The sequence below is a fragment of the Macaca fascicularis genome, chromosome 4 (genome assembly GCF_037993035.2).
Source record: "Macaca fascicularis isolate 582-1 chromosome 4, T2T-MFA8v1.1".
NCBI lineage: Eukaryota > Metazoa > Chordata > Mammalia > Primates > Cercopithecidae > Macaca > Macaca fascicularis.
The window spans coordinates 99,977,291-99,992,983 of record NC_088378.1 but is presented as its reverse complement, the minus strand read 5'-3'; the positions used below and the strand labels follow the sequence as shown (position 1 = coordinate 99,992,983).

The following is a 15,693-nucleotide window of genomic DNA, read 5'->3' as shown; positions in this document are numbered from 1 at the left end:
TATTAAAGAAGCTATAGGAACTCAGGTTTCACTTACTGGTCTTGCCTCTTCCCGTCATCCGACCTCCTTCACCATCAGGATACAAAGAGGATACGGTGATAGTGTAAGGAGTGTCTGGCTTCAGTTTCTGCAGGACCACACTGTTCTGCCGTCCTCCTATTGTGGTCTTGAGTAAAAAGGGTCTTGGTAAGTGTTAGCCTTGCTCTCTCCATCTCACTAATCTGTTAGAAAAAGCTCTTTCTACAGGGAAGCTGTTTGAGACCCTTGTCCAGTTCTAGAATTACGAACCACAGCAAAGGTTTAAAATACATCTTATGGTATAATTTTAAATGTAAAATATGCACCTCAAATCATAAAAAGAATTCCAAGCTTTAAACTGGTGACCCCAAAAAGATATTTCAACTTGCTAGCCACCAGCACTGTAAAATTTCATCCAAAACACATTTCACAGAACTTCAAAAAAAAAAAAAAAAGGCATTAATCATAAGTGAGCTACAAAGAGACTTTAAGATACCAAAGAATTGCATAATTTTAGAGGCTCCACACCACTTAATATTATTCTTACTTTTTTAACAGATGTTTTTATTTGCTTTACAAACACATTAAAATGATTCAGCATACAGTATAAAGCTCTTGGTGTTTCCCCCAAGAACACTGTCACTCTAACAGCCTTAGTTGTGTTAACAACATGACCAGACTTTTGCCAGGCCACACTCGATCAGGGGTTTCCAGTTGTCTCCATCATACCAGCCCAGTGGTATGAAGCTTTTCAATTTATTCTAATTATGAAGCTTAAAGTTTTTATTCGTTACTTAAGGCCATCTAGCTATCTTGTTGAAAGAAAATTTGTACAATTTATTAACAGTCTACGGAATTCAGATGTTTATGTCATACTAATTAAAATCGCATGAAAATGGCACACTGCCCAAAATGAGTGCACATGTAGATGGCTGGATGTGCTAGAAGAAACCAGATGTTTCCAACTTAGCACCCATCCACTCAAGTAGTCTGAATTCCAGAGAAAAACCCAGTGAATCATGGTCGTCATCCTCAATATGGACAAACTGAACTACCATGGCTAGTTTTAACAAATTTCATATTTGAGGTTATGAGAGAAAAGTATCAATAACAGTATAAGCCATTTTGATAAAAACCTGATGCATAACAAATCTGAAAGCCTACTTAGGAGAACTGCCCTTATGAGTAAGCAGAGGGGCATCTACCTACCTCTCCCATCCAGCTCCCCAAAATAATTCTAGCATCAGTTATTCATCATTGTCATGATTTCATGGACTAGCATTAAAATCCAAGTACCCCAAAGACTAACAAAGCTTAAGGGCTTCATACTTTCCAGAGGATAAGTTTATGAGACTCTTTATAATAACAAACAGCTGGAAGACAGTAAAAGAGACTCAGGAGAAGCAGCTGGAACATCAATGTTCCCAAGATAGGAAATGCTAAGAACAAACTTCTCCTGACTTGTAGTTTTACCAAAATCTGGCATGCCATAGAAAAAAAAGAAGTTCCGTTTCTGAATTTAATATATCAGTCCATCTAATTTGTCTTATCTTATTTTCATATAAAAGTCTATTGATTACAGTTGATATTAAGTTTATTAATGATAATCTATTTACCTAAAACAAACAAATACTCAGTCCAAATGCATCATACTACCTAAGACTGGAGCTATAAAAGCCTCAAAAGACCAACTCAAAGTCACAGTAGAGATGGGAAGGTTTCTGATTCGGCTAAGCTTACTAACTGGGTACTATCAGAGATCTTTAACCACAAACCTTAGATTAATGCCAACCTCTACCTTGGCTAATACCTCTAAACTGATAAGAGATATGACCCATTTGCTTGAGCTTGGCAAGTCAGATGATTAAAGGTTAATAACACATGTGTCTCTAAGGCTGTATATAAAAATATTATAGCCAAAAAAGTCAATAAAACTCTGTACCTCATCAAAACTGGAGATTTATTTTGAAATAAATCAGAAAACATAATCATACCTATGTAAAAATCATGGGGCTTCCTGACCTAGGATAATACATGCAGTTCTAATTATATAGTTTACAAAAGGCAAAGTTGTAGAAAGCCCCAAACCACAGAACTAAAGTAAGGGAGGTAAAATGGAAAAAGGTTCTCTTAAATAATGAAAGACTAGGAAGAGAAAGAGGATGAAGACTGAGTTTACAGTCCTATCATCTTTCTTGGGGACTTCCATTTGGATAACAGAAAAATGAAAAACAGTGTAAATTAGGTTAACAGGCTTCCATACCTAGAAACACCAGATCTAGAAGATAGTCTATGACATGCAAAAAAAAAACAAGGAAAAAATCAGATAAATAGAAAATAAACATTATAGGTAAGTTTAGCAAACTTTCAGCACTTGATTAAGTTAGAGAGAGGAATGGAAGGTCGACACAGATACAAAAACTATCTGGATATCTTCGTGGATAATCTAGCACTAATAGTTTTTAAAGGAACTATGGATGCATTGAGGCACATGCCTCATGCTTTGGGGCTATGAGGAAGAGCAACTATCATCTCTCATGAGAACATCCATTGAGTCTCCATGATGGCACTCCACGTGGAGTGCCAGCTAAAGAGTCAGATGATCCATCCAATGCAATAAATCTTAATATCCCTTAAAAAGTAAGTATGACTAACTAAACACTGAGGGGGAAAAAGAGTTTGAAAAGAAATGGGTAGAATTTATCCAAGTTATAATTTTTATTTAAAAATTACCGTTTGCTCATTGCCTTCCCCTGTGGAAGGCTGATAAGTGATCCTATATTTCTGCACACGACCACTAGCAGGATCCCACTTAACAGTCAAGCTGTTAGATGTTGCATTGTACACTTGAAGGTTTCGTGGGCCACTTTTGGGAGCTGAAAGAAGGTTGTTGAAAAACAAAGTAAGCAGACAGAACAATGCCTCCCCCTAAAATATATACAGCTCCCAAGGCAACCAGAGAATTCTATGCCTCTGGGTTTATAATTAAATTTGACCCCCTAATAAAAACGGTTATTGATTCTTAAATGACTCCTTAGTATGGACTTTCATTTTGTTTCTGTCCCCACAAACATGACATGTAGAAGTTCCAACTTCCAATATGATGGTATTTAAAGATGGGGCCCTTGGGTGATAATTAGGGTTAGATTAGGTCATGAGGGTGGGGCTGCCATAATGGGATTAGTCTGTGTAAGAAGAGACATGAGAGAGCTTATTCTCTCTCTCTCCACCATGTGAGAGAGTGAGAAAGTGAGAGAGACTGAGAAAGGGCTGGCTAGCTATAAGCCGGGAGGAAAGCCATCATCCAGAAACGAATTGAATAGCACCTTGGTCTTGGACTTCTCAGCCTCCAGAATTGTGAGAATATAAATTTCTGTTATTTATGCCATCCAGTCTAATCTTTTGTGATGGCACCCCAAGCTGATCAATACACTCCAAAACAAGTAGTAGCAAAGCAAAGTTTTTCAAGAAAAGCCTACTTAAAAGAGTTCTCAATGAACATCTTAGGATTTAAAAGCAGATAACCTATTTATAATGTATTTTATGGTACTTTTCATTCATACATTCATTCATTATTTGTTCATTCAAACAATTCAGCAAATTAAATTCTTACCTTGTGTTGTTAAGATAGGCACTAAAAGAAAACAGAATTTGGGGACACATTACTAATATAGCTATAGCCCTATTTTTTAAAAATTAACTTTAAAATATCAATGTCCTATTTGAAAGCTAAACACCTACATGTGCGCTCGCTGCCAATCAGGTCATCACTTTCTGACTCATCAGGATAGATGGCAGTAATGGAAACTTCATAGACGGTGTTGGGATTCAGGTTTTCGAACATCAAAGTATTTTCATCTCCATTTAAGATGGTCTTGGAGAAAGAGGACAAAAACATATCCACGCAAAAATAAGTCTCCACTTACATCATACACACTCAATGTCAGTTTGTTTACATTATTTAGCCAGATGTTCCTCCTGCTCTGATGCATGTCATGAGCTCAAATGTCAATAAATGCTTATTGACAACAAAAGTAATACTTCTTTAAAGTAAGCTTCCTTACCAATTAAATGGGACATGAAAAACAAAGAGAAAGATAAAGAGAGTTAACTACCTCCATCTTATCTGAGCTTCCAAAAGGTGCCCAAGTTATTCTGTAGAGAGACACATCTGAAGCTCCATGATCCCAGGTCCCTCTGAAACCCTCTGATGTTACTTCAGTAATCCTTAGGTTTGTTGGGGCTGGCACGGGTCCTATCATGAGAAAAGGCAAGCAGACTAAGTTTTTGAATGTGAGCTACAAATGCAATTTAATATAATAAAACTTCCTTGTTTTATATTAATGGACATCTGAAAACTGATTGAATATATTGCTTAGAACCAAATATTTTACCAATTCCTAGAGCTCTGAAAACTGCAAGCATTCTGTGGATATAATACGTTATTAAGGATATTCTATTTAAATGATGATTTTTTTAAGATACCATTTAGTACCTTTCTCCAACTTTTTAAGAATCAAATCAACACCATGAACTCTTTTACACAGCAATACACAATACACAAAGCACAAACTCGGCCTACATATCAGAGTTAATGGACCTTCTCCAGTCTATCAATAACCCCAGAGACATACATAGACTCCAGGTTAAGAAGTCCTTCTTAACTAAGAATGTCATAAACTAGGTATGCTAACATATTATACATTAAAGATGATTCTCAAGGAAATAGTTATTCATTTATTGTTCATAATTTGTTGTTCTGATACCCAAAGGAAATAGTTTCATTTTTATTTTTAAAAACCACACATACCACCGCAGTTTAAAAATGAGAATGTCTGTCTAGCTGTAAACAACACTAAAGTATTGCACTCTGACAATTGATTAGAACATACATACATACTGCTACACATACAGTGAATTCCAATCTAGGAGTATTGTCACAGGAAAGGAACTCTGAGCATGTTACGATCCAGGTAACACACACACGTAGCTTCTTCCTATAGATCACCAACCTTAAACATGACATGAAACAGAACATGCTGACCCTGGTCAGACAACTGAACACCTGGAGACCCAAATGACTGCTGAAATCCCCTTTCACAGCCCCTCCATTGACCAGGTCCTCTGGCTGTTTTGCAGCACAAGCATTTTTTATGTCTGCCACCATTCCTGAGCTTTCATTGTCACTTATTTCTCTCTTTATTTGGTAATCAAAGCTAATTACACAAAACCCAGAGCCATTAAAAATTTGTTTTAATAATTACAATGAAAAGGCCCACTGAGATAAAGAGAGTGGTACTATTTCCACCAGCACAACTGCAAAACAAAGCAGCTATTAAGAATGTACTTTAAACGTATCTGAAAATTATTTGGAAATCTTAAGGTTTGAAAATATATAATAAAAATATTAATCTACTATACTAAATTACCTGTCTCACTAGCCTTTCTTCCTGACTTCCTTTTCTGTTCACTACACCTGTTATGTTATTTTTATGCAAAGCTGTCAGTCTACTGATGCATATGCATCAATTCTCAGCTCCAGCTATGACCCTTACCAGGTAAGAACTTAAGCCAAGAAAACAAATGAAATTGCTAAGAGATCTAAAATGGTAAGAAAATAGCAGAGTCAAAAAGGGAGAAGTAGATATGTCTGAAGTTAAGAAGCAGGTTATGGTCGGGCGCAGTGGCTCAAGCCTGTAATCCCAGCACTTTGGGAGGCTGAGGCAGGCAGATCACAAGGTCAGGAGATCGAGACCATCCTGGCTAACATGGTGAAACCCCATCTCTACTAAAAATACAAAAAATTAGCCGGGCAGGTGCGGTGGCGGGTGCCTGTAGTCCCAGCTACTCGGGAGGCTGAGGCAGGAGAATGTCGTGAACCTGGGAGGTGGAGCTCGCAGTGAGCCTAAATCAGGCCACTGCACTTCAGCCTGGGCAACAGAGTGAGACTCTGTCTCAAAAAAAAAAAAAAAAAAAAAAGCAGGTTATAACATTTGACAAGATGCCCTAATTAGGTATAGGCAGCTAGGCACTAAAAAACATGCTATTGAGCCTTTAGTGAGGAATTTTCTGGAAAGGAGGAAAAGGTTCCAGACTATAGTATCAGTCCCATCAATAGATTACAGGATGTGGCTGGGCAAGTTGCTTAAATTCTCTAGATCTGTGCTGTCCACTATGGAAACCACTAGCCACATGTAGTTGGCTATTGAGCACTTAAAATGTGGCTAGTCTGAATTGAGATGTGCTCTAAGTGTAAAATACACACTGGATTTTGAAGACCTGTTACAGAAAAAAGGTAAAATGCCTCGTTAATAATTATTGTACCATATAATTATAGCTAATGAAATTATAATGGATATATTTGGATCTACTGGGTTAAATAAAACATTATCAAAATTAATTTCATCCATCTATTTTTGCCTTATTTAATGTGGACACCAGAAAATTTAAAACTACATATACAGCTCCCATTATTTTTGTTTGGAACACTGCTGGCTCTAGGCCTTAATGTTTCTTTACTGCTATTTGCATTATGTAATGGGCTGAGCACTGGATTAAGTTATTATGTGTCAGGCACTGGAGATACAAAGTTGAGCAAAACGTCTCTTCCTTCATTAGGAGAGAGCAAGGGGGAAGTAGAATCCATAGCAAAAGACCAACAGGCAATAATGATTGCATTAAATACTATGGAGACACCACAAGAGGGAGAGGAACGGACATCTCCAGGAGCCGCAGGAAGCAGGGTCTGGGCAGGCTGCCTGTCTCCCCCCGCACTCCACTCACAGTGCAGTAACCCCTTCCTCTGAAATCTGACAGCACACAATCTCAGTGCCACCTGATCTTCTTTACATGATCTTATGTATTCTCGATTAATTTTTTTCTTATCTCCACAACTAAATCATGAACCAGTGAGGGCAAAGACGCTTATATTTTGTTACCCTTGATAACACTTCACGTATAGTAAGATACTCCAAAAAAATTTATAAATAAAGCATCTTTTCGAAAGCAAATGTGCAACATATGTCAAGAAAACTTGCCCACCCCACTACACATACATGCACACACATACACAGGTGCACATCAAGTAGTTGTAGTTCGAAGATAAATTAATGCCAGGGGCTGATGGAAAGTATCATAAAAGGAATGGATGCAAAGATAGAAGATGGGACACCTTGTTCCAAAGAAAATAAGTGAAAAACAATCTATGAATCCAAGTATTATTAAATGTCAGCAAAGGTAGTAGCATTAAGAAACAAAATGACCCAGTAAATTGAGTTACACATGCATGTAAAGTGTTATTTCCCATTATCAATGGAGCAGGAGCACAACTCACGGGTAGTTTCTTGAGCAGTCACTGGAGGAGACTCCCCCTCATCATGTACTGCAGAAACGCTGACTGTGTACAGGGTCTGTGAGAAGAGGTCTTTGAGGGAAGTGCTGGTCTCTGATCTGTCCACCTCTACCTATAACAGTAACAGAGCAGTGGAACTACTTTTACAAAGGGTTTACTTTTGATATCTCTCTGTTGTTTATTTACCTGTCAGCCTAAGAATATAAAATCTGTGATCAGAAAAGAGTAGTGTTTTCCAATTTACATGAGAATCCAGAAACTGGACACAGTTTAAGTATTTCCAAACTGGAAAAAAAAAAATGTATGTACTAGACCATACTGCACATGATTGTCTAGAAAATAATGACTGCCTATGTATTCAAACAACCTAACCATTTTTCCACCTGTTTCCCTTTATATCACTGCATTATTTGTTTCAGCAGTGGTCTCTTATGCACTGCATTATTTCATTTGCTATGTACAGAACCTTGTGAGATCCACTTGCCATTGTACCCCTTTTAAATGAAAATGCAGAATGAAATAAATGTGTGCACCTGTATAAAGTAGCTTTTGGATAATCCACATATGACCAGCAGAACCAGTAACTGAGTGCTTGGAGAAATGACTCCTATGTTCCAAAAATGCCTCTGAGATTCTGACATTAACAGTCCCTCAAGCACACACAAGTTTTGCTGGTTCGTGAAGCCCTTCTAATTTGCGTAACTTTGAATCCAGTCATCATGGAACTCCCAAAAGAATACTCCCAAAAGGACACCCCTCTAACAATATACTCCTCCTTTCTCTGTGTCTCTCTGTATACTCCTCCCTTCTCTAGTGTCCTATCTTCCTGTTATCTGACAAATTCCTCCTCTTCATCGCTGCATCCTCTTGCTACCTCTTATTTTTAGAAACATTGTGACATTTTCTAGTAATTCTTAGAATAGGGAGCCATATAAGGAATCTGGATGAGGAGGAAATACCATTTAGATTTGATAACTTTGTATCTACCAAGGGATGATGTTTTTGAGATTAATATCACACAGCAAAACATTTCTGTTTTGACAAGACAGTCCAATATATTATTGATTTTCAAAAACTGCTTTATTAATATCACAAGTTTTCAACACTGTGCCAACAAAGTGACAAGTATTCAAAACATGCTATCATCCATACTTGATAAAGCTCTTTTTTAAAACCTACTAGGAAAACAAATATTGTCATATCTACTATCATCTTCAACCTACCTCTTTGACATCCTCTTCCGGTGTTTTGTATCGAACAATATATTTACGCACTTTTCCAGGCACAGGTTCCCAAAAGACATTCATAGTGCTGTGAGTCACATCTCTGAGTTTCAGATCCTGAGGTCTGGGTAAAGGCACTAGAGAGGCACGAGATATTAAATCCAGATGTGCTTCTCAACCACAAAGCTCTAAAGCATCCACATAAGCTTTCAAGAAGTTGTTTGGGAAAATTTAAAGGTGTTTGGCAAAATAACTGAAACAAATAGCTATGATGATAAAAGTACCATGATTCTATCAGATAGACTGAATTCTTCTTAAGAAGGTTTTCCAAAAATAGAATATATTTAATTTTCTGTTATCACAAGGTTATTATAAGAGTAATTATATGTTACTCTTCTTCCACACTATTTAAACAATCTCTTGCTACTCAATCCCATAATAAATCATAATTCATCATAAATATACAGCTCATGTTTCTTTTTCAGATATTTAACTCAATTAAGACAGAAAACTAAATCAATAGAGTTATGCACCCTTAAGAATGTGACAGAAAAAAAAGTTACAGAGTGAAGAATGAAGATGAGCCAACATTAAGCATCCAATAGGCTTATATGAAAACCCAGACACCTAAATTGTTAGAAGAAAATCCAAATGATAAATGCTTACCAAATCTAACATAACTTTCCATTAAAAAAGGGGGAAGGAGAATAAGGAATGAGGAGATTTTCTCTGGTAATATGAGATGTATTTTGCTCTTTCCAGCTGCCCATTTGACTAGTTTAACTTGTAGAGACTCTTTCTGGCTCTCACTCTGACTCTACGTCTGTCTTCCTAACTCTCTAGCTCCACTTCCACATTTCTGCGCCTCCATCTCTTCAACGTTTTTGTCTTGTGCATCTCTCTCTGCCCTCCCTTCCACTACTGTTCCAATCCAGCACCACACCCAAGTTTGTGACCATATTTGTTTTTAATCTCACTGTGACTTTGGGTCTCCTCTCTCAGCACTTTCAGAACATGCGTCTATCCCTGGCTGACTCCCCATTCCTTCCGTCTGCCACTATCCCATTTTCACAAAACCACCAGCCCCAGACAGGATCTAACATATAAAGGAGGATTAATAAGTATTTGTTTGTTGTCAATTAATTTACAATGACCCATCCTGTAGAGGATCTTTCTCTTCTCTGCCCCATCATGCTCTGTTTCCTTAGTCCCTTTTTCCTCCTTAAAGTTCCTTCAAAACTCTTCATTTTCTCAGAAGTGTGGGCCAAGACTCATTAAATTTAAGCCAACTTATCTATCCCAGCATGTCAATCTCCCCAGGCATGAAGCAAAATACCAGCTGGGTAAGGCAAGAAGCTTAAGTGTAATCATTATCACTCTTCAAGAAAAAAGCACCTAAATGCTTAGTGAAACAAGACAGAAGTACACAAAAGGCTGACCAACACACACAAGAGAAATGCAAACCAGGAAGGAGTCCATATGGTCTATGCTGCATTGTACTATTTCATAATGGCATTCCCAACATCCAGCCCAGTGACTGGCATATAATAGGGGATCAATATGTCTTTGCATTGGGTAAATAGATTAATTCACTTAACGGAAACAGACTTATTCATATGTGCCATAGAGTTTCTACATCAACAAGAACTTGGAGCACCTTGATATTAAACCTGATGTCTTCCTCCAAAATAACACTCACTCAACATTCCCATTCTCATCAATGCTATATGTCATATTTCATGGATCTAGGACAACATCATTCATAAGATACACCATTGTCTTACACTGTACATCCTAACTGGCACCTAGCCAAGAGCAATAATAGTAAGATACCATTGATTGTAAAACACCTTAATTTCAGGCATGTTAAATGTGAAAAAAATACACATCCTAGAGTCAATTTGAGATGCCTCTATAAATCTAGAATTGAGATATTTATTCTCAAATTTGATTGCCAAAAGTAATAACTCTGTAACTTTATATATAAAGTATCAAATTATTGTTAGCATCACATGAAATAAATTCTAATGAACATTAGGTTCACAGCAATAAGAAGGGAAATAAAACTAGCAATAGCTTACAGGTGACTTCCCGAACAGTGACGGGTTCACTAGTGAGGTCGTGCAGGACAGCCTGGACTGTGACTGCATACTCCGTGTTGGGAACAAGGTCAGTCAGCTGCATGTCATTCACTGTTGGCCCCAAACGCATCTGCACATGGATATGCACAGCAGAAATAAGATGTTCAAATCAAACTTTTCCATTTATCTTTGGGATAGTCAATTGAAGTCTATTTGTACTAGATTATAATACAGCTTGTATTTTTCATTTATAAGATTACATTTCCTTTTCCACGATGATTTTTTCTTTTTTTTCTTTTTTTTTTTTTTTTTTTTTTTTTTGACAAAGTCTCGCTCAGTCACCCAGGCTGGAGTGCAATGGCTCACTCTCAGCTCACTGCAACCTCCACCTCCCAGGTTCAAGCAATTCTCCTGTCTCAGCCTCCTGAGTAGCTGGGACTACAGGTGCATGCCACCACACCCAACTAATTTTTGTATTTTTAGTAGAGATGGTTTTTCACCATATTAGTCAGGCTAGTCTTGAATTCCTGACCTCAGGTGATCCGCCCACCTCAGCCTCCCAAAGTGCTGAGATTATAGGCATCAGTCACTGTGGTCAGTCCACACCAATGTTTTCTAAAATGTGTTGCAGACCACAAACCTACTTTTCTATTTTTCCATTGTGTAAGTAAAGTTATAAATGAGTTCATAAGTAACTGCAGTATAATAGGCACTATAAAGCTATAAAGTCTTGGGAAGACCCAATGTTAAAGAAACAAACATCTTTTACCTCTTTGGGTGTTGTTGGCTCTGTGTCCTTAACAGGTTTGTATGACAAGATGTAGCCAGTAGCTCCTCCCACAGGCTGCCACTGCACATGCATGGTGGTAGGGCCAACATCATAAATATTCAGGCTGACTACAGGCACTGGCACTTCCAAAACAGAAAAGCAGACCATCAGTCTAGTTCCTTTCATTCCACTTTCATTTTTAACCATTGTTTCCTACTCAATTATTGATATTTGTATATACTAGACAGTGGGTTACTGTGAGAAATCAACAAGAGTTAATATAATCCTTCCCATTGCCCCAAAAAAATCCAACTTGCATTGCTCATTGCACTTCATATTCAAGACTACATGTTACCACTATTTTATAGAGGAAAAATGTTAAAGTTCAGGCTTCAAATAACATTCCAGTGAGTCTATACAATAGATACCAACTTCCTGATACATTACTCTCTTTTTCTGGAACATCACTAAGTTGACTATTTCTATTCTTCAATCACAGAACTTTATATATATGTAATCAACACTATTTTTCATATTTCTTCAAAAAATAAGTTTAAAATAAGAACATTATACATTAATAACTGGAACACCAGAGATTTATAGGCTTCTTGAAGATATACCCATGAAGCAGAGAAAAAAGTTTACAGTCTCCCTATAACACCCATATTGCTTCCAATTATTTTTTATTCAAAGATTGAGTTCAAAGTTTTAAGAAATTATTATATTAATCCTGCCAGTTATAAAATCCATTATTTCTCACTTCCTATAGTCTAATATAAAGGGATATAAGAGAAGAGACAAGGATCGAAAACTTGAGCAGTACATAAAGTCATTTCTTGCTCTAGAGAGTGATGCTTACTCCTTCTTCTTAAAAATGGCTTTCCTTCTTCCCCCTAGAGCCCAACCAAGAAGCAAGAAGAAGGAAAGAATATTTATTCCACAGTGGGGCTCCACAATGGAAGGAGCAGCCAGTAGGAGTAGAAAACCACTGAGCATTTTCTGGGCACCTGCACAAAGATGGCACTCAGTAAATATTTATAGAATGAATGCTGAATAAAGAAATTATTTGGAAGGTAGGCAAAAATGGGCCATCATGCTTTATGTTGGGAAAGAAAGCAATGAGAAACAATTTTCTAATCTGACTTACAGGTTTTTTCTGTGCCCTTCAGAGGCTCACTATATTCATCTTCTACCACAGAATACACATTGACAACATACTCAGTTTCAGGCTTCAGATCTTTCAGCACTGTGCTGGTTTCCATTCGACTCACATAAAACTAGGGGGAAAAATTAAACAGATCAACAACGTATGTATAATCAGTTCCCTTTTTCCTACAATACTTACAAAATAGTTAACTTCAGTGAGCTTAGAAACTATATTTTAATTAGGCCATTGTCTTTTGTATTTGGAAGCTATCAGATTACAATGAGATCTTGGACAATTCATATAATTTTTCTCCCAGCTGTTCTTTATTTGTAAAATTAATGGGTAAAAATAGATCATCTTTAATGTTCCTTGCCAACTCTCTGATTCTACTACAAATTCATAAATAAATCAAGCATCTTCTAATTAAATTTTAATGAAAAAAACATAGTGATATTCTACAGTTCTTAAAAACCGTAAGAATTTAAGCAAAGCTCTTTCCCTTTAATTAAAGCCAGATGGAAGTGCCTGTCTAGCAAAGTCAAGAATAGAAAGCACTATTCTTGACTCATTTCTGGCCCCTCTTCATCCCTCTTGCCCCTCACCTAACATTATTCTCAGAGCCCTAATGAGGAGGACCCAATCTCAACATAAGGAAGAAGCTGTAGGTGTTCCTACTCACTTCTTGACGTTTCCCTCCAGAAACTGGATAGTATTCCACCTTGTATCGATCCACACTGTCAGAAGGTGGTGTCCAGCTCACTCTAAAAGAACGATGGGTTCGCTCAGAAATAACTAAGTTAGAAGGTGCTTCCAAATCACCTACACATGGAAATAAAGGGTATACACTTTTCTCATTATTGTAGAAAGGTGACAATATTTGAAATTACATTGAAACAATATTACGCTCCATATTCTAAGCTTTCACATACTTCTTTTCACATACTAAGTAGCTACAATAAATCACCTGTAAGACCTCTATGCATAGGTAACTAAAAGGTTTTTTATCCTTAGAAGATTAAAACATGAGCTCGTTGTCTTTCCTTAAAACTGATCCTCCTGTTTCTTACAAACTTTACCAATTTACAGGTCACTGAGACTGAAGACCCGATATGGTCTGGCTGTGTCCCCACTTGAATCTCATCTTGAATTGTAGCTCCCATAAGTCCCAAGTGCTGTGGGAGGGACCCAGACGGAGATAATTGGATCATGGGGGTGGTTTCCCCCATACTGCTCTAGTGGTAGTGAATGTCCCACGAGATCTAATGCTTTTATAAGGGGTTTCCTCTTCCCCTTGGCTCTCATTCTCTCTCTTGCCTGCCACCATGTAAGACCTCCCATGTTCTTCTTCCATGATTGTGAGGCCTCCCCGGCCACATGGAATTGGGAGTCAATCAAACCTCTTTCCTTTATAAATTACCCAGTCTTGGGTACGTCTTTATTAGCAGCATGAGAACAGACTAATACGAGATCTCTGAATCACCTTTTGATAGTTCCTCCTCTCTCTACCCTTGTACATATAATCAGTAAATAAGAATTTAGGTCCTGACAATTTAGCTTCTCCATTGTCCCTATCACTATTGGCACCACACAACTTCCCTACCCTCATTATCATTTTGTTTCTATATACTCATGTCTTCTCTCCTTAACTAAAGGTTATGCTCTGTGAGGACAGAATTGATTTTTCATTCATTCTATTCTCTAACAGGATCTAGTTGTATAATAAAGGAAACTGACAACTGTATCACTGGAGAGAATGCAAACAAACACGTGTTTTTCAATCTGGGAATATCCTACCGCCTGTGATTGTACTCCCTGTGGGTGGACATAGGTGAAATGACTAATACATAACAGTATCTTGAATAAATGCTGATGAAAATAGAAATATTAAGCTCAGTATGTCTAACAGGAAAACAGCCCAAATAAAAATTAAAAGAGAAAAGGATTAATTCAATAACTCCATAAGCATAGCAAATCATTCTCATATAAACTCTTTCTACTTTTTGTGCAAGCCAAAACTGGGGAAAGCCTTTCCATTCTTAGTATCTTCACTTTTATTGTACTTGGGTAAGAGTCAAACCTACAAAATTATCAAGCAATTTTACTGTCTGGAAAACTAGAATGAATGCAACTATTACATAGTTCATTTAAAAAAAAAAAAAAAAAAAGCAAAACAGATAAAGGATGTTTTCATCCCCACTCAAAGTTCTGTCCAATGGAATAAAACTACAACTCTCTCAGCTAATCAAGAGCCAGAAGCCTACAAATTCTGGCTGCCAGGCTGGTCTATTTCTCCAGGGAAAAGGTCAATCTGTTGTTCAAAATTCAAAAAAGAAAATCTGCAAAAGTTAGGAGAAAGAAACCCAAGAGGGAACATTCAAATAAACATACCCCTAGCATCCAGAGCAAGTGAACCATTTCTATCACTTTATTTCTTAAACTTATTCCAACTTTTCCAAAACCAAATTAAATTAATGAAGGACAATTTTACCATAATCTACATGTACTTAAATAAAATTTTTCTTACATAATAAGAGCCATAATTTTTATCAGTAATTTTTAAAAAAAACCTTTAAATTTGGTGATTACCATGTTTTGTCCCATGATTTACACAGAGAGTAATCATTATGCATCATCCTTTGTTAGTATAAATCCAGCTCTATAATTTTATCTCAATATCCTAATTCCTTAGCTATATCTACTTTTTTTAAATACCCCTAAAAACGTCTTTAAACATTTGACCAAGACTAAGTAATTTTTCTCCAGATCTCAGTTTCTTCACTGGTAAAAAGAAGTTATATAATTTCTAAATGTCTAAACTGTAAAATTGTAGCTTCTCTTCATATTTAGGGATTATAAGTGTAAAGTTTCAAATCTGATCATCTATAATTGAGGCAAAGCAAATCAGATATAAAGACTGCTCTTTTATTCCTGCTCACATTAGGAAATCAAAAAAAGGTACCAAAACTGAGGAAACCAAGAGTCTGGGAACAACCATCCAATAGCAATGTAGCAACTAAATGGAGTGAAGATGCTTTACAAGACAACAGGTATATCCCAGAAAAGAAAGCATCTCTCTTTCCGTGTCTTCCTACCCCTTCCAATTT

General features: G+C 36.9%; 1 protein-coding gene across 5 annotated transcripts in view; it reads right to left on the bottom strand.

The window, feature by feature from the left end:
* COL12A1 (collagen type XII alpha 1 chain) overlaps positions 1-15,693 on the bottom strand; it is a 128,184-nt gene that overhangs the window by 56,665 nt on the left and 55,826 nt on the right. For all 5 annotated transcript variants that reach the window (XM_005552541.4, XM_005552540.4, XM_005552544.4 and 2 more), the window contains 11 exons: positions 13,269-13,408; positions 12,590-12,719; positions 11,443-11,585; positions 10,674-10,803; positions 8,593-8,729; positions 7,352-7,481; positions 4,134-4,273; positions 3,760-3,892; positions 3,632-3,652; positions 2,752-2,894; positions 37-166 (listed from right to left, as the gene is read on the bottom strand). In XM_005552541.4, the coding sequence (XP_005552598.3) occupies positions 37-166; positions 2,752-2,894; positions 3,632-3,652; positions 3,760-3,892; positions 4,134-4,273; positions 7,352-7,481; positions 8,593-8,729; positions 10,674-10,803; positions 11,443-11,585; positions 12,590-12,719; positions 13,269-13,408 (1,377 nt within the window). The remainder of the gene's footprint in view (positions 1-36; positions 167-2,751; positions 2,895-3,631; positions 3,653-3,759; positions 3,893-4,133; positions 4,274-7,351; positions 7,482-8,592; positions 8,730-10,673; positions 10,804-11,442; positions 11,586-12,589; positions 12,720-13,268; positions 13,409-15,693) is intronic.